General features: G+C 46.1%; 2 protein-coding genes across 2 annotated transcripts; both read left to right on the forward strand.

Annotated features, from left to right (window-relative positions):
- Positions 1-220: 220 nt before the first annotated feature.
- LSM6 (LSM6 homolog, U6 small nuclear RNA and mRNA degradation associated) lies at positions 221-4,486 on the forward strand (the record flags this gene model as incomplete). The annotated part of the gene is given in 4 exon segments (XM_079534949.1): positions 221-237; positions 239-390; positions 3,097-3,210; positions 4,452-4,486. Coding segments are annotated over 4 exon segments (318 nt in total).
- Positions 4,487-12,188: 7,702 nt separating this feature from the next.
- REELD1 (reeler domain containing 1) lies at positions 12,189-20,456 on the forward strand (the record flags this gene model as incomplete). Its single annotated transcript, XM_079534649.1, has 7 exons — positions 12,189-12,408; positions 13,429-13,651; positions 15,501-15,673; positions 15,787-16,059; positions 16,385-16,697; positions 17,364-17,424; positions 19,881-20,456. 7 exons carry the CDS (start codon positions 12,189-12,191, stop codon positions 20,454-20,456), a joined length of 1,839 nt encoding a protein of 612 aa, XP_079390775.1.
- Between the last annotated feature and the right edge of the window lie 417 nt (positions 20,457-20,873).

Genomic DNA, 20,873 nt, shown 5'->3' on the forward strand with positions numbered 1-20,873 from the left:
CCCATAAGGGTTTGTTTTCATCCCATTCAGATTTTCTCATGCCTTAACCGGGGCCCTGTCTGTACTGAGTGTTTGAAAGTCCGTGTTTGCGTGTTATAAAATCACAGAATGGTTTGGGTTGGAAGGGCCCTATAGGACCACGTAGTTCCAACCCCTGCCGTAGGCAGGGACATCTCCCTCTGGGCCAGGCTGCTCGCAGCCCCATCCAGCCTGGCCTTGAATGCCTCCAGGTGGGGCATTTCCTTATCCAAATGTCTAATTTCACTTCTCTTCCCAGCTTACCAAGAAAAACCAAGATGAGTCTACGAAAACAAACTCCTAGTGACTTCCTGAAACAGATCATTGGAAGGCCAGTTGTTGTAAAATTGAATTCCGGTGTCGATTACCGAGGTAAGATCTCCACATGTCTGTGATTTCATTGTTCGGAGAGGCGGGCACAGATGCAGTGCTCTTAAGAAGCAAAACAGTGTGATCTGGCAGCTTGGAGTATGTGAATATAGACCTGAAAATGGTGACACTAAGGAAAAACCAAAACAACTGGAGAGGCTGATGAAGAAGAGCTAACAGATGTAGAGATTAAAGTTACCGAGACCACTGCTATCTCTAGTCACAGTGATTAGAGTGGAGGCTCAGTTTTCTAACTGGAGGTTTGTAAAGCCAGGCTTGGATCATGCCTCCCAAAACAGCCAGGCAGTCCCCTTCTCAGTGCACCGATAGAACACCTCATTTAAAGCTGTTCCTTTTTGTCTCCTTCCTATTTTCCAACTCCTGGCACAGACCTCAGTCCGGTACAGCTTCAGACAATGACCTGTGCTGCCAGCAATAAGCCTACTCTTACAAGAGGGATGAAACAGTGGTTTGTGTTCTTGGTTAAACAACTGCCTAGCCTTGTGTTGGATCAAGATTCATAGGGATACAGGAGAAAGCTCCGTGTGGTTTCCTCTATGTCCAGCGTTGGGTTGTTTGTTTGTTTGTTTTTGTCTAGTTCTGAACACAGACCGTCAGTTTTATTGTGGAACTGATCTGTTTATCTTCATGCACTGTATGCAGGATTATAGGGTGTTTTTGGAGCAATAAATGAAACTTGTCTGTTCAGTGAGATGTCCTTCTCCTACTCCATTTAGGGTAAGAGTATCAGCCTATACAGTTTTTTCTTTTAGTTAAGTTTGGATGCTCTTATCACGCATCTCCTATGAGCACAAACTGGGTGTTTTACTCTGGAACGATTTAAGCATTCCAATCACGCCAGAGATTGCTACTTCAGATAGGTTTAGTTCAGCTGGCTCATCTTAGTGCTTGTTTGTCCTTTGACAAGGAATCCTGGCGTTTTGACACCAGCCCAATGTGGTACAGGAGTTTTTTTCCTTTCTTTATTTCCTTCTGTTCTCCCTTCTTCCCTCACTTGATGATGGTCCTGCAACTAGAAACCTCCACAGTGATTCCATTTGGGAAATACACACTTCCTTTCTGTACAGAAATTTGATCATCTGTGAAAACCAAACATCAGAAAACCCAGCATCTCAGGCTTTTGTTGCAGATCTATCTAGATTCTGCCTGTAGGCTACACTGCTCATCTCATGCCTGCACCTCCACCCTCTCAGGCACTGTGCACGCAGCAGTTGCCTGGTACACGTGTTGGTGTGCTGCTGTAAGATGTCTTGGTTCACTGCCAAGTGCTGTATGCATCTAAGGGAAGAAGTCCTGGGAAAGCACACGTGTGATCAGTTGCACAGATGGATATGAACGTACAACATTGCTACATACAGATGAAAAGAACAGGTAAAGTATGAGCCAGGGTGGGCAGCAACAGCGCGTAATGCTACTAGTGTCGTGAGTGTAAATACAAAGAAAAGGAAGACTTGTTTCCACAAGTGAAAATGCACCCCAGGCAGTTGAATGATAGCTTACAAAAAACCCTCAGCCCAATTTTTGTTTTGGACAGACATTTGTTTTCTATCCATCTTGAAGCACTCAGCCTTACTGGAAAGAAAATGTTGTCACTTACTTGGTTTGGAACTTCTGGTGCATTTAAAACACTTGGTTACCAGTCAGATTTTCCCCATTTATGTGGAAACAGGGGGATGAAAAACACATAGAGGAAAATAACAATCCTCCAGCCATTACAAGTTGGCAAGAAAACTTAAATTCCTCATTATTTAGTGGAAGATATTACAGTAATACTTCTGGAAAATGAGAACATACCCTAGAGGAAGATTCTCAGACTGGAGTTCTCCCCCTCCTCAAATGCAGCCAATGTAATGCATTTCTTCAGTTTTAATGCCAATTAGATTGTAAATTAGATTGTTTTTCATTTTAGTAGTTGTATTTTTAGTAGCGGTGTCTGTGTGCAAGGAAGAAGTCAGGAAAACACAGGCAAGATGGAGATGAGCAGCTTGTTAGAGATTGTTTTATATACACAATTGGCAAAACACATCGCATCTTCTGAGCAGTTCCTTACGTCCATTAATCCCCACATTTAGTTCACTACGCACATGTTCTGTTTGCTCATTAGTTGGAAAAAATTTGGCTGAAGATTTCAGTGTCATTTGGAAACTCTTTCCCTGTTGAAGACGATGCAGAATTTTATTTACACAAAAATCGTACTGGCAGCCCATGTTACTCTGAGTCCATAAGAATGAAAAAAATAACCAAAACAACAGAAAAAGGTGTACGGTGTCCTGTATCAGAAGGGTTATTTCTCACATATCCTTGATGAGCTTTGGTCAAAATTCAACTTGTAGCCTTGTTCTTAGGTTGCCCAGTTACACTTTATGTCACAGGTTTTTCTCAGGAGCAGGGCATAAAGCAAAAGCAAGAAGGAACAACTGAACTCTCAGAATGGAAGACGTCATCTTTCAGAAGTCACGTCTCAGTGAGTTCTCCCCATCCAGTCATACGTAGAACCTGAGGTTCCCTACTCTCAGTTTAATTCCTTTAGTGCTCTCTGGGCCGCCGACTGACTCACCTGACCACACTTGGGAGTTTTCTTTGTTCTGAAGACAATTGTTTTTCTTGCACTGTTCAAATGCAAAGCCTTTTTGTTTAATTCAAAGATAAGCCGAAGTTGATTCACTTTTAAACTGTCACTCTCTTCAGGTGTCCTGGCTTGCCTGGATGGGTATATGAACATAGCTCTGGAACAGACAGAAGAATACGTAAATGGACAATTAAAGAACAAGTATGGGGATGCGTTTATCCGAGGAAATAATGGTAACTCCTCCTTCCTGTGCTTTGTTTACTTTTTACAACACGTCTTTTCAGTGCCTGTGCTTTTCCCCAGACCTGGATGAATGCTGTTCGTTAGTAAGGGAGGTTACTTTTTACTAAAGATTCTACTAGCAAAAAATCACTTGCGCTTCACTATTGAGCCTTGGAACATCCCAGTGCAGCAGGTGGATTGTAGCACACTTTAAAGACAATTAGCATCCTTCCCCAGCACAAGAGAGACTTGCTTTTATCCATAGGCTGATGAATATCCCAGGCTCCTGAAATGCTGCTGCGGTATCAGTTAAGTTAGGTTATAACAGTGGGACATGCCAGGGAGAAGAATATCTAAACATGGAAAATGTTCACAAGTCAGATGTGAAGAGGCTTGTAGAGAAGGTAAATGAAGCAGAGTTTGACAAAGTTACTAGGAAAGAGGGAACAAAAAGAAACAAGACTTGAACCCCATGTTACGTAGTCATGTTTTGTTTTGGACAGAAACAGTCCTTGAATGAGTTCAACTTGTTGTTTTTTCTGAAAAGTTTAGCTTGGTACGGTAAGGTGCACCTTGCAGCCAGGCTGTCAATTCTGGGAATTAGGATTTGTTACAGAAGTTAAAAACAAATGGATGAGAGGCATGAGAACGAAGTACAGGCTAAGCGAAGAACTTAAGACATTCCACATCTAGGAGCATGATGCAGGTTCAAAATATGGGCACTCAAAACACAGTCTGCACAGTTCCACTCCAAGGCAAAAGCGTTCCTACAAAGTGCTTGGGAAGCACTGCATGACGTGATGTTCTGCTAGCAGCAGCCAAGTAGGTGAAAGATGTCTGCTGATTCATAGGTGCTTGCTAGCATTGTAGGGAGTGCTTGGGATTTCCAGCTTTTGTTGACAGATCGTAATGTGGATGTCCAACACCCTTAATTTCACTGCTTAAAAGGGAAATCATGCTCTCCTTGTTAATGCTGCAGGGTAGCTAGGTTTATTCTCCATCTGTGCAGTCTGCATCACCTGGAGCATACTGTTTGACTATGGATGTAATACTGTATCAAGTTAGTACGTAACGTGTGAATCTGATAGCATTTCTTGGAGCCTGGACTGAAACGTTTTTGACTTTGCTCACGCTGAAAGGGATTAATTACACTTATTTTTAAAAGCCGTGGAAGTAATAAGTTTTAAATAAACAGGCTTTGCACATTACTTACTGAAACTTTCTTAACTGTATTGCTTTCTTCTTTTCACAGTATTGTACATAAGCACACAGAAAAGAAGGATGTGAAGATGCCAGAAGGAGGCTCTTCTGTATTTGTGACTCTCTCCAAATGGATGAGACCTATTTCATTTGTAGTTTATCATTCACAGGTGACATATTCAAGTGCTTATTTTTTTTAAATAAATGTAAACCAATGTAAGCTTCCTGAATATTTTTGTTTGAAAATATTGTTTTGTTCTGCTGCACAGAAATAAAAATGAAGCATTCAAGAACGTCACAAGACTAATTCAAAGCACCAGCGCGTTTGGTTACACTAACAGTCACAGCAAAACTAATTGGTAGGTAAGCAGGTGTAGAAGAACTGCATGCTGCAGCTGTGTAGTCATGGCAAAAGAAGGGTTTAAGTAATGCTGGGAAGGGAGAAGCATTTGGTGACAGTGACCTGGCCCTGTCAGAAAACACAGTTAGTTTCAAATACCAAACTGCGCTAAGAGTCACTGGGTAGAAAAGTCAGCTGCTGCCTGTTAAATTACCCAAAGCGTCTTGAACGGTGGGACTGCAATGAAGGGATGGAACAGTGACACTTTAACACTGAGGGGTGGGGAATGAAATGGAAGAAAAGCCCTGAGGGGCAGCACTGCCCCGCTGTGGAAGTCAGTCACCAGTGAAAAGCTCTCCGCTGGTGCCCCAGCACAGCTTGCAGCCGCATCAGCTCCTACCTCAGTTCCCCACCCCTGCTTGCAGTACCTTTGTTTCTACATCTCTTTACCACGCACAAAGGATTTCTTCAATAAAAAACCATTTTAACTCATATCTAAAGCTACTCTTTAAAACAGACCGGAAATCCAAAAGCTTTAATAAACGTGTATCCTCCTCAAACTGCTCATTCCTGTTCCCCTATCTGCTTACCCCCAGTCTGGTACCATCCGTATTTGTTCAGTTTTAGCCAGAAAAGTGGAAAAAAAATAATGTCGAGTTCATAGTGTGGGGTATGTGTGAGAGGAAGGGAAATCTCTTGTAGGCAGTGAAGTTGGAACTTGTTTACATTCTGCAGCAACGCTCCCAGTTAATCAAAGAGCAGTGAGTAAAGCCAGCTCAGTTTTAGATGGATACTTGCATCAGTTTATAAAATAGCTTCTCATTTTATTTGCAGTCAGCCAAGAAATAAACCATGAATGTTCAGGTAGTCTGACGTTACTGCACATAACACACAGATTTTTCAGGATGTTTTCTTGTTCCTCAAGACAAGGATAAAGTTTGTGATAAGGCTGTTCAGGTTTTTTTGTTTTTAAATGAGTTTTTTGAAGCTCTGCTTTATTCTTTGAGCCATCAATAGTGCCTTCTTGAATAAAGGAAATGAAATACTTCTAGTTGTGGGTGGATAAACAAGACAGCACTTATTCTCAAGTACCAGTAGCTCCAGTGCAAGTAGGGAACAGCAACTTTTCAATTATCCATGGGAGAGAATGTGGATTGCTTTTTTTTTGGTGAAAAATGATTAGGGAATAATTCCAAATTATTTTGCAATTAATAGTTAACCTTTAACATTAAACACTTCAGAAGCCACTAAAGAACACATAAATAGAGATGTTACTTTATAATATCCTTCAGTAATTTATCATTCTTTGACAAGGGCTTGAAAAGGGTCCAGAATGCAAGTACAAATCACCAACTTGCTCTTTTGTAAGGGACTTCTTAAAAAAGAAAGCTGTGGCTCCAAGTAAAGTATGCAGTTTCTCATTTACTTTGTCATTTAGATACAGCTGGCAGGTTACTGCGTTCTTCCAGTCAGGGACTTTTTTTTTTTTAATTTTAATGTTTATTTTTCATTTCTCTTCCTCCTGCACCTGCCCACCTGTAACAACAAATTCAGCACAGCCTTTGCTTTGTCCTCGAGAGATTGCATCTCTAACTTTCTAACTGCATCTCTGTTTCTACAAGGCTAGTTATGGAACAACTTCCAGTTGGGATCTGCTACTTCAAAAATCAGAGCATGGTCTAATCACATATTAAACACGAACTTGGAAAATATTGTTTGGTTTAAAATGCTGAGATTTTTGTTAATGTATTCCAGATCACGAGGTCACTATTTGCTATGCAAGGTAGGTAAGAAAATTTGCATTAAAGAAGAGCTGTTGCAATCTGTATTCAAGTTTCAAAAGTAACTAAAATTACATGTTTAATTCCCACAGTCACTGACCTTCACGTACACTTTGTAAGACTTTTGCTCTTAATGCAGACTTCAGCCCTCATGTTCAAGTCAGTTCAACATTTAAGCCTTACTTCAATAGGCATTCCAACATTTGGATGTTGTCTGAGTTGGATACAACATCCACCTTGGATTTACTTATCTTTTAGTAGCTGTTTTAACTTACTGTGTTGTGTGTGACATGGCAAGCAGGAATAAATCAGCCCACTTTCAGAGCAGTGTATGGAATGCTATTCAAAGTTGAACGCACTCTGTCCCATCACCAATGCGTATGAACATCGAAGTGTGTATTTCACAAACTCCTGATACTTAGAAATCACTCAACCAAATTCACCTCCTTATCTCATGGGGAGAATGGCTACCGATGGCAATACCATACATTTTTCTTTCTCTTACAATGCATCTTCACACAAAGACAGTATCAGATACTAACACTTGTGTCCTTCATTTATTTCTTCTACCATGTCCTAATGCACTCTTCCCAATAGCTGTGCTTTTACCCGTAGATCAAGCACATCTAGGTCAGGACTGAAAGTAAAGTTTCCCTTTAGCAGCTTACAAATGCCGGTCCATAACAGCAACCACTTCTTTAGAAGAATGCATCCGCAATTAAACAATAAAAATTAACCAACAAATAAATTGAATTTCCAAGGACAAAGATGCATTTGTGTATATGCATACTGTCTTAATGTGAAGAGATCACTTCAAGAAACTACGGCCATCCAGTCTCTGCCCCTTTCCGCACTCTCAGTTCCCAGGCAGAGCAGAAACTCCAAAGTGTCTCATACGAATCCCACTTGAAATGCAGTACTACACCACATCCCCTTGCACAGCATCCTGACCAGATGTAGCAAGGCCTCATGCTCCGTGGGAGCAAAAGAAAGCATGACAGGAAGAAGGAGCCATATACTCACCATCAACAATGGAACAGCCAGAGACAAGGCTAACACTAAGGCCCCCGGTACCCTGCAGTGCCCCCATATAAAGCGAGCAGGGGATGCTGGCAGAGGATTCCTTTAAAGGTGGATGGGCTGGGTATGGCAGGCTTGCAATTCTTCTTCTGACTTCTCATTTCAAAGGAAATCTAATGCAAAAGCATTCTGAACGTTATTTATTTGAGCTATGACCATCTTTTTCACATCATTTCAGTGACAAAACAGCCACCCAGAATCCTTCTGGGCACTACTTGCCCATTAGATCACAAGGTTCGCGCCCTTAAGCGGGGATTAAACAATGCTGCTGTAGGTTTCAGCTGCATTGTTCATGGGAATCAAGAATGTGTGGAAGTGTTTGCAAAGCGACTCCTTAGAGCATGTGACTGATGGTACCAACGCCTGAGCTTTAATATGCCAACCCACGCCTGCAGCCAGCTCCAGCTCATTGTCATTTTTGAAAGCAAACAAACAGTAGAACCAGTGCTGTGAGTCTGAGGTTCCTGTGCCAACCTTCTCCAAAGCAGAGAAGGGGCACAGCAGCCAGCTCTCCCTGAGAGGTACCGATCTCACCCGAGGGGCTGCTGCACACGGTTCAGTGGTGCCAAGCGGCTGCCTGGGGCGCAGCTCTCAAGGACGGCAGAGGCTGCTTGCTGTGGGATCACCAGAGCCGGTTCTGTGTAACAGGAGCCCACGGGCAGCTCCCGCTGCCTGCACCACCTGCCTGGCCTTGCCCTCATTGTGCAGCACGGCAAGGTGCTCTTATGAGAGCAGCCTCCAGGAGCAGAGATGTTTTCTTGTAAGGAAATCGCACAATAGTTCAAGTGGCCAAAAGAGAGAGCTTCTCTCCTCAGGCAGGGTCAGATCTGCTTTGTGCAGCAGAACGTGGGAAAAATCCATCCAGGCTCTAATGCTATCTGAACATGTTGTACACAGCATCTGAAGGGAGATGCTATTTACTCACTGTCTGTATCCCTCTTCTTTTTCTGCCTAAAGCAGCTACCCATTTGCTGTCAGGCCTTTCTTACCAGGAGCCAGAAAAAACCCTGAATCATCCTTCTCCTCATCCCCACCTACACCCCACACACCCTCAAGTAGTGACCAAGTAAAGTGCTGGGGCAAGGGTAAGCAGAACAACGACACACAGGAGGCCAAGCCTTATCCTGTACTTGTGTTATATTAGTTCATTCCCAACAACACCTGAACGCACCACCAAACCTCACTAAGTTTGACAGAGGAATAGCAAAAACAGCTGACTAGGGAGAAGCAGGAGGTCCTGCTAGTACTTCTACAGACCCTCCTTCCAACTACATGTCAGAGAAGTATCCCCTTTTCCCCCATCTCCTCAAACACAGAGCCACACGTGCACAGGTCAACCCTGAGATGCAAGTTCGTAAGCACTGTTGTTCATTCTACCCAACGGAGGATTTTTCTTTTCTAGAAATCTGCAACAGAATTGTCGCTGAGAAAACAATGATCAGGGTGTAAGTTGCCATACATCCCCTTCTCCGTGTCAGCTTCCTAACAACAAAGAAATTTATGACAGGAAAAAGCCCACACTCTCTCCAGTGACAGCAGTGCCAATTGTCTGTGTCTGCGCCCCGTCATGAGAGACATGTGCAGAGCTTGGCTGAGCAAAAACGACTCCAGGTCACAGCTCTGGCCAGAAAAGACTGAGGCAATGCTGTCCTGTTGGGTGATGCAACCAAAGGCTACGGGGAGGACTGTATTTCTTACTGGGAGCAAATGCCTGTCACTTGGCGTTAGAACTTGCAGCTGAGGGCTGCTGGTAGGTGCTCATGTCGTGGTGGTGACTATGATGGGATTTTTCCATCTCTAAGCAGGAAGCAATGCTGACATTTGGTTTGACTGCCACTGTGAAGCCCTTGAGTTCTCTGCTTGAGTGCAGACAGCAAGGATGAACTCAGTGTAAGGCTGCATTTCAGCCTCACTGAAACAAGTCCTGAATACCTCCTGCCTAGTCTGTGCAGTTCTCTGACTTGCTACTGAGCTGAGCAGGGCTACCTGCAGGCCTGCAGCCTGCAACCCCATGGTGCTTCTGAAAGCCATGTGAGCCTTGGGGCTAGCTGGAGGTGCACAATGAAGTGCATGCCTAAGGCACAGCAGCAGCTGAAGAAGGCTGCGTGATGCTTCAGTACCACACTATAACTCGAAGACGCACATTTACCTGCAATGCTGCTTTTGAGTCTTGTCACTCCATGTCAGAATGGCTCCAATGCATTTGGTGGGTTTAGATGTTTCCCTCTGGATTGGCAGAGGTCTGGATCTGGAATTACAGGAGAGGAATTGTTTAAGTAGAGAACATGCGGGTGAGGAACATGCGAAAGAGACTGGCTCATTTCAAGAAAGGATTAGGTACTAAAATAAAATGACTTAAATATACTCTTTCTAAACACATGTAAACATGGGCGATTGCAAACTGAAATAGAAACACTAATACAAAGTCTTTCTCTCATTCTTTGAACTATTACACCTAAAACTCACTTCTTCCACTGACAGAAAGAAGGAAAACCGAAAGCCTTGTGTCATATACTGCAATCCAGTGAATTTAAGGCCTTTTTCGGATACAGAGGAGAGCAGTCTGCTAACAGCCCAGTACCACCAGTTTCCACACTTTCAGAACAGTTAAACAGATGTTTTAACTTCACCAAAGCATGCACCAGTCTCCTCCAGAGCAGAGTGTTGCAGTGTCCTGCAGAGGCCACAGCACCAGCAAGAACTCGTTCCATCTCCAGACACGTTTGTCAGCAGAGAAGGACTTGAAGGCACCAAGCCTTCCACCATCACCCCTCCTATCCATAAGTGATGGAGCTGGGTGTATTCACTGCTAGAAGGCCTAGCCTCAGCCCTGAGGCAGCTCCAGCTCCAGCAAGAGCCCTGACCCACTGGCCTGGTGCTGGTGGCCTAGGGTCTGGGCCACCAGAACGGCCTGAAGGGACAGGGGCCAGGACCAGCTCCGATAGCTCAGGCAGGGGCCAGGAGTGTCCGAGGACCTGCTGAGGGATGCTGCTACAGCTGGAACCGCTTTGCCAGAACCTGCCATGCAACCTCCTGAAGTACAGCAAAGCCCATTACAGGCAAGGTGACAATGGGCATTAGCAGCGTTTTTATGGCTACGTCAATTTTGTGCTGGCATGTAGACGGGTTGTTTACGAAAACCTGTACATGACTCATGCACACCAAAGCCCATTTTGCTTTCTGCCACCCCCCTGTCCTCCTTTGCTATTTGCTTTGTTTTCATTGCAAAAGCATGGAGATTTAAATGAATTAAAAAAAAAAAAAAAAAAGAGGTGACTGGGATGTGAAGACGAAAACTAATGTGATTACGGCTGAATTTGGGCACTGCCAGCGCATTCCCGTGGTCAGCGGGTGCTAGCAGTAACAGCTGCTGCGCTTCCCATTAGAGGAGAAAGTAAAGAAAGACCTTCCCTGATGGGATGCATTGCCGGCAGGCTGGGGACACAGCAGCAGCAGGCGGCAGGGAGGTAAGTGCGGGGCCAGCGCTGACACGGGCCCAAACCCGCACCCACTCCCAAACGTGGGTGGCTGCAGCCCTGGGGGTGACATTCCCACTGCTTGTGAGTGCGTGGGGAAGGGCACGGGAGGCAGCGTGGGCAGGATGGGAAGGGGGAAACTGTAGCCTGGGAACCTCGGGAGAAACCTCCCTGGGAACTCCTGCTGCTCAGAAGTACTTGTGTGTGCTGCCACGAGAAACCTCACCTGGCAAAGATTTGGATGTCTCTGCAGCTGGCTCCACCAGCACGAGGGCATCCCACCACTAGAGCAGGGGCAGGGGGTCTGGCCAAGGCTCCTGTGAACCCCAGAACATCTCTGGCACGCAGCTGATGGGAGCGCGAAGCTGCCCTGCTGCAGAAGGTTGAACTGCATCCTTCTGCTCCTGGCTTCAGGCTGGGCACGAGGTGTTTTGTGTGAGAGGTTTTAATCAGCCGGCAAGTTTGAAAGTGATGTAAACGGAGGTTTGCACTGGATCTCTGATTCTCTTTCATGTCTTTACATCTATTTATTGACTGAACATAACAAAATCTAAGCCAGGAAAAGCTGCACACTGAAAAGATTAGGAAGAGCTACATTAAAAGCCGGACAGTAGGCAATAAATGTAATGTGCTCACTCTTCATCCTCATTTTCAAAAGGGTATTTTCAAAACTGGAATAAGAAAATACCCTGTCTAATCTGGAGATGTGCGTTTTGCCAGCCACCCAGCCTGGGTGATAACAAGCAGCACAGAGCGCTAAGCACAGAACTTGTGGAGTTCAGCAAGGGTAGAAGAAGTTGAGCTGAGTCATCAGCATGCCCACACAGGGCCTTATCCTCCTGCTAAATATGAATTTCTGGAGCAAGTCTCTGCCAGACATTCACCCCTTCGGATGACTTCACTAGAAACATGTCCTCTGGCAGCGTCTTTTCCTTCCCAACCTCAACAATTAACGTCCAAATGTGGAAACCTGTGGATTCCCACAGAGGATCCACGTGCCATGGGGACCATTTATTCCTCTTCTTTTAGAGGCTGTGGGAAAGGTCGCTCAGCTGACTGGGAGTGACGGACACCGTTCTGGAGTGGGTGCACCGGCCACGTCCCCGCGCATCATGGAGGAGAGGCAGAAGGCCTGCCCGGCGGTGGCTGCCTGTGTGAGCACCGTGCTCTGCCTGGTCTCGTCCACATCTGCCTTCTCGCACGGCGCCGGCCCCTCTGCCTGCACTGACATGATGCCCAGGCACCTGCGGGCTCAGCTGCACAGCCCCACCAACAACTACGTTACCGTCCACACCAACGTGTCCTTCTACATCCCGGGAGACAAAGTCCCAGGTGAGGACAGCTGCTGGCTCTGTCTCGGCCCAGTCCCACAGAAATCCCTAAAGCAGTTATTAGTCTTTGCTGGTGGCAGTTTTGCAGGCAGTCTTTCAAATTATATCTGTTTGTGACTCGAAACCCAGTGTACTGAGCAGAGCAGCTTTCTGCTCCGTGCTCCTGACTCGGAGGAGCAATTATTTAAGAAACATTCATGAATCTGAAAAATCCACACTATCTAATCGTGAGTGGTGACATTAATCTTAGAGAGGGATGGGAAGAGGGACACCATCCTCACAGCACAGCTCCAGGTGCGTTATGCCATATCTCATCACTAGAAAATGAATGTAGTCACAGAGAGATCCTGTCTGCAGTGCTTTGCCTCGAGCTTTCTCAGGTGGTGCCTGGCCCCAGATCCCCACCGTGCTACACATCAGAGACAGCTGGCAGGTTTGGATGCTTTGGGTGGGATTTATCTCAGCTGCCTCTCACCCGTACAGAACCCCCATGCAGTGGCACGTGAGAGGCGCCTGCGGAGGGCGAGCCACCCCCTCTGCTGTCACCCTGTGAGCAATGGGCTCTCCTCAGGGCATGAGGGCTGATTGCCTAGGCTGCAGACAGAGCTGAGAGGCACCATCCTCCAGCCCAGCCAATTTCCCTTTCCATCCCCATCCAAAATAACTCTCCTTCAAGGGCAGCATGCAATCATCTGTGTGTGTGCAGTGTGGTACCCAAATCTCTCCTTAAAGGTGGCTGCATACTGCCTAGTGCAACGTGGTTAGCATTACAATGTAGGAGGAAGAAGACTCAAACCAACTGCCTGTGCAATTTCATACTACAAAGCGATAGTCTGGCACCCCGTATCCAGCACATCCAACACAGATTGTAAGGGCAAAGGTTGTAGGATGCTGTGGTTTTGTTTTTTTTTGTGACATGGTTTTCTTTTGATTTCACAAGTGCCGATGGAAATTCCATCACAAAAAGTTCACCTGAGAACTGCAACACAAATCCCTTCGTGTCCCATGTTCTGTCTTGCAGTGACAGTGAGGAGCAGCCGGGATTTCATGGGCTTTTTGCTTCAAGCTCGCAAAGTGTCTAACGATGAAACTGCTGGCACATTTGTCTTCATTCCTCCTGGCTCCAAGCTGCTGTCTTGCTTTGAAGACGGTGATACTGTCACCCACTCGGACAAGTCCCTGAAGAGAAACCTGTCCTTTGTATGGAAAGCGCCGGACCAACCCATTGGAGACATCAGATTTTTGTAAGAACACATCAGTCCCTGACAGTGTTGGTGTCCTCGCACTTTCAGTCTTTCTCGTCTTTCAGCTTTCACAAATTTGGTTGCATTTTTCCATTGTACTTTCCTAGCACGGTGGTGTGATGTCTCTTGAATCCTATAGAGCTAAACGCTTATGAAATCCTGCAACAGCATCCCAGCTGGTATATAAATCCCCGTCTGTCTGCTGGGCACTGCTCTTTTTTACTTACACTGTTTTCTCAGAATAAATGCGCTGGGAGATGACAGCCTAAGCAGTTAGGAAACAGAAACATTAAGGCTTAAGGAGAGAACCGTGATCAGTCTGCCTGCTTTTCTAAATAACGCACCCTGTAGGGCTTCCCTGCCTACAGGACAATGTCACGTGTCATTGCTGTGTTGAATTTTTTTTTTTTTTTTGCTTACTATTTGTTTGTTTTTCATGTTAAAGGTGAAGAGAGTTATTCCCAGGAGGACTAGGTGGGGAGCACTGGGTCAAAACCTTACATCACTGATTTGCACCAAAGTCCAAGTGTTTTGGTTCTGATCCGGAATTAAAAACAAATAAATACATAAATCTAACTGGCTGCCTTAGAGGGAGCACAGGGATTTTTTCATTTTGGAATAGATTAAATAGTTTTGACTTTACAAAATTGCTTAGAAGCTCCTTGGCCAGGTCCCTGGCTGCTCCCCTAAACGCAAGCCTCCTGCTGAGTGCTGTGGCTCGCACATCTCATCGTGATTCAACACAAAGTAATTGAAACAAAAATATTTCTGCTCAGCATTTCCATTTTGCCTGCTGTTACAGACTGGGAAACACTATTAAAAACATGTGAAAAGCAAACAGATAAAAATAGCCCAAATGCTGCCATGCCCGTTCCTAGCCGCCCACTCTGAACCCCCCTGCACCCTGCAGCTGCTGCCCTCCAAGCCAGCCCCACAGCCCTTCCCTTCTCTCCCCAAGGCCGTGCCGTGCCACCAGCCACGGACCATGTCTCCAGAAGCAACTCCGACTGCTCCCTCCTCCCTGTCCTCTCCTCGTTTCCCACATCTGCTGCTGCTTCTGCTCACGGATTCCCACCCCTCCCGCCCCCAAATTACTTATAAATCAGTAAGCCTTGCCATAAACTTTGGGCAGATTTAACGCAGAAAGCAAACAGCACGCGTTGTAAAGGTGATCCCCAGCCGCGTTGTAAATCCACGTTTCATAACTTGTGTTACAACATCCGAGAAAGGTACTTGTTCCATTTAAAAGTGTCTCACAAGAACCATTCAGCACACGAAAGGCAAGGTCGTTCCCCCTTTATCTCATCTTCGCAGGCATCTGAGTGATGTGAGCTGAAATCCTCCCCCAGGACGAAGCTTCCCCACGCTTGGGGACGTGCCTAAAGGTTGGCACCTGATGAAAAGCAGAGTGTGAGGCAGGTGCAAATATTGAAGGGCTCAGAAGAAACTGCCTGTGGCTTTTTCTACCTATTCTGCTGTTTGTACACTGACCTGTTTTAATTAGTAAATACCTCTGTTGTCTCCCTGCCTACGGAAGATTATACGCAGAGCTATTCAAAGTTTTCCAAATCTACTTCTACCAACACCGTGAATATAATAGCTTTTTTTTCTTCTTTTCAGCTCCCACACATTTTTGACTGATTGTAATTATGAGTGATCCTTCACTCACTATCTTTCATGTGGGACCTGGTATCTTTCATTTGTAATATGAAAACGTGTGACGGGCTAATCCTTTAAAATATTTTCACGCTGCCTTTGGATTAAAGCACTCCTTCTGATTAGCTGAGCATTCTGATCTTTTATTAATAACTCTGAGAGAGTAAATTCCTGCATAATTATCTTTTAACAGCATCTCTGTAGTCCAGTCATACTTTGTTTACTGGGCAAGGATCGAATCGGCCACCGTGGCTCAGCGAGGGCACAACGACACATCTGCTGGAGGCAGCAGGAAGGCCGGCCCTGCAGCACCTGCACCCACGCAGGAACCTGCAGGCCCCCACGTAGCTGGCACAGCAAGCAAAGGTACGTGGTTTGTTGCTGACAGTTTCCAGCTGGGTGTTTTTACGGCTCATTCCTTGTAACCGTTGAAGACGGAAGAGAAAAACGAGCTAAAGAGGCTCATTTAACTTTTTCAGCTGCTGGCAAGATCAGCGATGGCCACGAAGAACTCCCTGATGAGAAGGCACAAACGGGCATCCTAGGTAACAGTCAGACCAAGGAGGGTACCAACAGGATAAACACTGTTGCCGGATCCTACGATTTGAATGAAAACCCAAAAACGCTGCTGAAAATCCCCACATATATTTCACCTAAAATCCTAGGTCCTAAAGACAGGCAAATGCAGTTGGCAAAGCTGCCCACATACTCCGGTCATACTTTTGTCTCCAAATGTGACTGCTACCCTTCAGGCATGTAGTTGTTTGTATTTATGCTGCCTCTGGTTTGTAAAAGGCTCAAAGAATTTACTTACATTTCAGTCAGATCTGTTTCTCAGCCTTTATGGCATAGCATCAAGTCTGAGCTTTAATTATTTTACCCGAACGCCATCAGGCAGCAGGCTTTGCTTCTTTACTCCCTGTCTGGGTTCCTACTTAAAACCAAGCGCCTTAAAAATAAAATCATTGCTGTGATCCTTACTGGTAAATGCTGGCACCAACTGCCATTTGAAAGAAACAAAGCAAAGGAAGTCGACTTCCGCTCCTCTCTTGCTTTTTGCTCTCTCTGTCTTGCTAGGCTCTGGCTCTTCTACTGCCATCCCCAGCTCTCTCCAGTACACCAGCCCAGCTCTGGTCAGCCTGACCGGCATCCATCCAACACCAGCACAGCTGGTGGACAGCATTGCTGTCCACTCAGATACGCAGCCCACCACAGAGCCAACGCTGCTGTCCCAAACCTTGAGGGGTGCCTCCAGCAGGAGTGGAGGGAGCAGTCCCACGAGCAGCTCAAGGCTGGAGCCATCGCTTGCCTTCCAAGAGCCAGGCCTGGCCGATGATCTGCAAAGCTTCCTCTTCCAGGACTACGCCTCCAGGCAGAGCCTCTCTGGCAGGTACTGCACCACGTGATAGCCAGGTAGTGGGAACGGCTGCTTCTCCAGCAGTCCAGGGGAAGGAAATCAATGCTGGTTTTATTGCGGATAAATAAGGGTGTTTGTAAAGTGTGTGTGGCTGCAGGGGCAGGTGGGAGGATGCTTGCTTGCTGAATTTTTGAAAAATAATCCTTTAGTGACAGACGGTGGCAGTGAGACAGTCAGAGCGCAGGCCTTGCGCTGATCAGCCCAGCAGAGCTGCCCAGCCAGGTGATTGAAAAATGTGATAAAAGCTATTGACCAGAGTTGATTGCTGCAATATTTTTCTACAAGCGTGTGCAAATATCCAAAGAAATGGCGAGCTTAACAGAGTTATTTCTCCACCTGCAGGGAAAAGGAAGAAAGGATTTAAAGCAATTATGAAATGTTGCCTTGAGGAGGTCTGCTCATGAAAGGCCACAGGATTTTTAATGCAATGTATTACACTGTGGGTGTAAATGATGAGGCTATGACTAAATGATCAGACGTTATGGAACACATGGCCTACATGGTCTGTGCTGACTGTATGTACCACAAGGCTGCTCCAGCAAGTGGCACTCTTCACAAATCATGCACACTGTAGAGCTCAGGAGTTCTGTGTTCTGAAATGGCAGGTATCACATATTAATTCTGTCTCTTCTGTTCCAGAGCACAAAGTAGTGCCAGCACTACCAACCCACACCTGTGCGTGACGTGTAAAGATGAGCAGGTAAGCACTGAGGATGGGGAGGATTCTTTTTTGTTTTCTCCAAAAACACCAACTGCTAGAAGCTGGTGAAAATTCTTACAGAAGATGAGGATAAAACCTCTCTGCTGCTTCACAGCACCAAGAAGCAAGTGCATGCCTCATGAGTAACTAAAATTACTTTGAGGTTATTGAGTTGTTTGTAGTTGTTATTTTTTTTAACCTTAACTGGGAATTGGTTTTTATCTCTCTCTTCTCTTTTCTTCTTTCCTGACGCCTGGGTTGCTAAGAGTTCCACTGCAAAAACAACCCAAAGTAATTTTTTCTGTATGCAGCCACGGCCACAGCTTCATGCTGCTGGATGTTACTGGGCTGGAAATATGCATTTTATTCCAGTGGAAGGCTGAGACGCTCCTTTATAGATGTGCCTGACAGGTACTGCTCTTTACATTCACTTTGGTGAAACACTTTATCCATTCTGGTGCAGGCCAAGGACGCTGTGTGCTTTTGGAGGGCAGATCCACACCACTCTGTGGACACAATAATACCATATCCTCCTCAGCATCCTGAAAGTGGGAAGAAATTGGAAGCCTGTTTCTTTGCTTTTTTACAGAGCTGAGCTTTACTTCCTAATACTACTTCTTGGAGTGGCATCCAAAATTAGTCCATTTCCCCATCAGGAGTTGGCATCTCTCTCTGCCCAAAGCTCCTTGAAGTCACCACCTCCTTGTGGTGTCACCGAAGGCCTGCTCTGTATATCAAACATAAACATATAGAGCTTCTATGGCACCTTTGTATTTCTCTGAGCGCTGACATGCATACAAAGAAAACAAGGTCCCTCATGTGCTCACACAAGCACACATCAGGAAGAGAGGTGAAAACAAAAGAGGAAGGGCCCATTCAACAGATAACGAAACATATTTAGAAAGGGCATAGAACAAATTAAGGAGAGACATGTAATGCGAGCATCTGGCATAGCAGTAGGGAGAAGAGAGGAAATGGCTGAAGATGGGAACTAATGGAAAGGAAGACTGATCGTGCAAGGCAAGACCAGAGAGTGTAATGAAATAAAAATACTGAAAAATTAAGCAAGAAAGGACAGAAGCAGTACAGAGAGGAGAAAAAAGGTGAGGCAGAGCAAGTTCTCTTTCTACAGCAATGCCCCAAATCCTGCAGTGTATCCCTACATGTGATTACACGATGAGGTCCAGCGAGCCACACACACGCAATATTAACCTTGCCAGTCAGCTACAGTTCGCAGTTCAGTTACAGAATTTTTTTAACCTACTACCTATCTTTTACTAGCATCTTTCTTTCTTTGGACATTGTCTCATTGTCTGCAAAGGATGCTCTGTGACTCCCCCTTACTTTTGTTCACAGCTTGCCAGGGTTCCTACCGCAGCTTTGTGGTCCTGTCACACTGTCTTTCCAGCAAGCTTTCAAATTCTAGTGAAAGCAGAGGGTGAGATTTTCTCTGGTGTAATTAACTGATGTGTGAAAGAGCCTGCTGGGCTGGACAGGCTGGAGAGTAGCCAGCCACTAAGGGTCAGATCCAAATCTCAGCGAAGCCAAAGAAAAGACTCCAGTACATTTCTCAGGGTTTGGATTGGGCCTCAGGTGCACAGTGGGAATAGAAAAATTCTGTGGGGGCCTCCTAAATTGTAGGATTGTTTCACAGTTAGTCTTGGATGGTATCTGCAGAAAAACCTGGACTGCAGACCTGGCTGTCATTTTGTGACTGATAAAATAAAGTGCTTGGCACTAAGGAGAGCCCCTAGAAAAGCACAGGAGCAAGCAAGAACAGTAATGTGAGCTATCACGTGTGGCTAAACAACAATGAGAGGTAGCAGGTTTCAAACGGGCTGTGGAGACTGAGAAGACAAGACAGACTCTAGGGAGAAACTGTGGGTTTTATGTGACTGGTCCAAAAATGCTGATGCCAAAATGGCCTTCTGGGTCCTTCAGTTCCAAGTTTGACCCACAGCCTTTGAAGGGCTATGCTGAATTTCAGTGGACCCAGTGTGAACTTAAAGACAAATCACGGCTGGGAAGATACATCCACCCATTCAGAACGACGCTGGCACCACTAAAGGCCCGAACTGTTCATTAAGTGGTTCTTCTGTTATAGCAATGACTGTGCAAAATACCACAGCAACAGTGAGAGTCGCAGACTTGTGCAAAGCAGCGAGTGACCCGCTGCTCCTTCCTCTCTGCTCCTTCACACGCTCCCCCTTGCCCCACGGCACCAACTGCCTCATCTCCCCCGACAACTGTGATACAGACAGAGCAGTGCTGAATCTAGCTCATATCCCAAATGCTACTGAGTAACCAGAGGATGAAATAGGGTTATTCTAAGGCTGAGGGACACTTTAATCAGAAACAGAGCTGAATGACAGAGTGAAGTCAGCAGCGGATGAGAGCCTAATCAACCTCCTTTCTATTCCCTTACTGGATTTCTTGTCACGTTTTTGCTTTCAAAGGCAAGTACTGAGAACGGGGCCGCCCTGGAAACTTCCCTGCCTGCAGCAGCCTCTTGGTCTGCCCTACACGTAAGCGCTCACCTGAGTGAAGCTGCCGTGACAACAGCCTGGTTTGGCAATGAGGACACCGTCAGCAATTTGTCATCGGCCTGGAGGCAAATGGCAGAAAGCAAACCATCCCAGCGGCCAGAGGAGGGCGAGGAGGAGGTCAGTGAGGAGGTGGGTGGGCACACGCTGCCGTGGGTGACCAGAGCAGGTCCCAAACCCGCTGTCCCAGGGAGGGGGGACGGCTCTCGCAGAGGGACACGTCTGATAGCGGCCCAACTTGGCATCCTCCTCGTCTGCACGGCGGTGCTGGGGCTGGCCGCGGCGGCTGGCCTGCGCTACGTCTGTGCCCGGTACTGCCACAAGAGGACAGAAGTGTCCTTCAGCGAGCCAGGCAACAACGTCATCGCTGTGAAGGAAAGCGGGGAGATGATGCACTTCCGCAAGATCCGCGAGAACAGCTTCGTGCTGGTTCAAGCTGAGTACAACTGGATCGGCCCGTCAAGCAGCGGCACGAGGAGACTAACGTAAACATGGGCAGTACCCACAATAGTGCCACGGGGGTGAGCCAGCCACCCCGTAGATGCAGACGGCTGAGATACACGTAACACAGCCTCTAGAAAGCAGTAGTGTCCTTGCTGCCTATAGGCAGACAGACAGGTGTACAAACTCGATGCAGCTGGCTCAGCTAGATGTGTTAGCCCAAGTATCCGAGCTACGGCTGCTAAGAGAACTAAAGTAACGACTGTTCTGCGTGTTACACCTACCACAAGTGATATGGTACATCTGCTCATTAACTGTCACTGCAACCATTACTCTTCCTCTGTTGCTTTAAGGCTGTAGCAAAAACCTCTGAAATTCTTCCTCTGCACTGTGCTGTTGTCTCCTATTTTATCTCTGAAAAAGCTTCTAGAGTTAAAATCCCCTTTCCTTTCTAGGAGCTAGAAA

The sequence above is a fragment of the Tetrao urogallus genome (genome assembly GCF_951394365.1).
Source record: "Tetrao urogallus genome assembly, chromosome: 4".
NCBI classification, from domain to species: Eukaryota; Metazoa; Chordata; class Aves; order Galliformes; family Phasianidae; genus Tetrao; species Tetrao urogallus.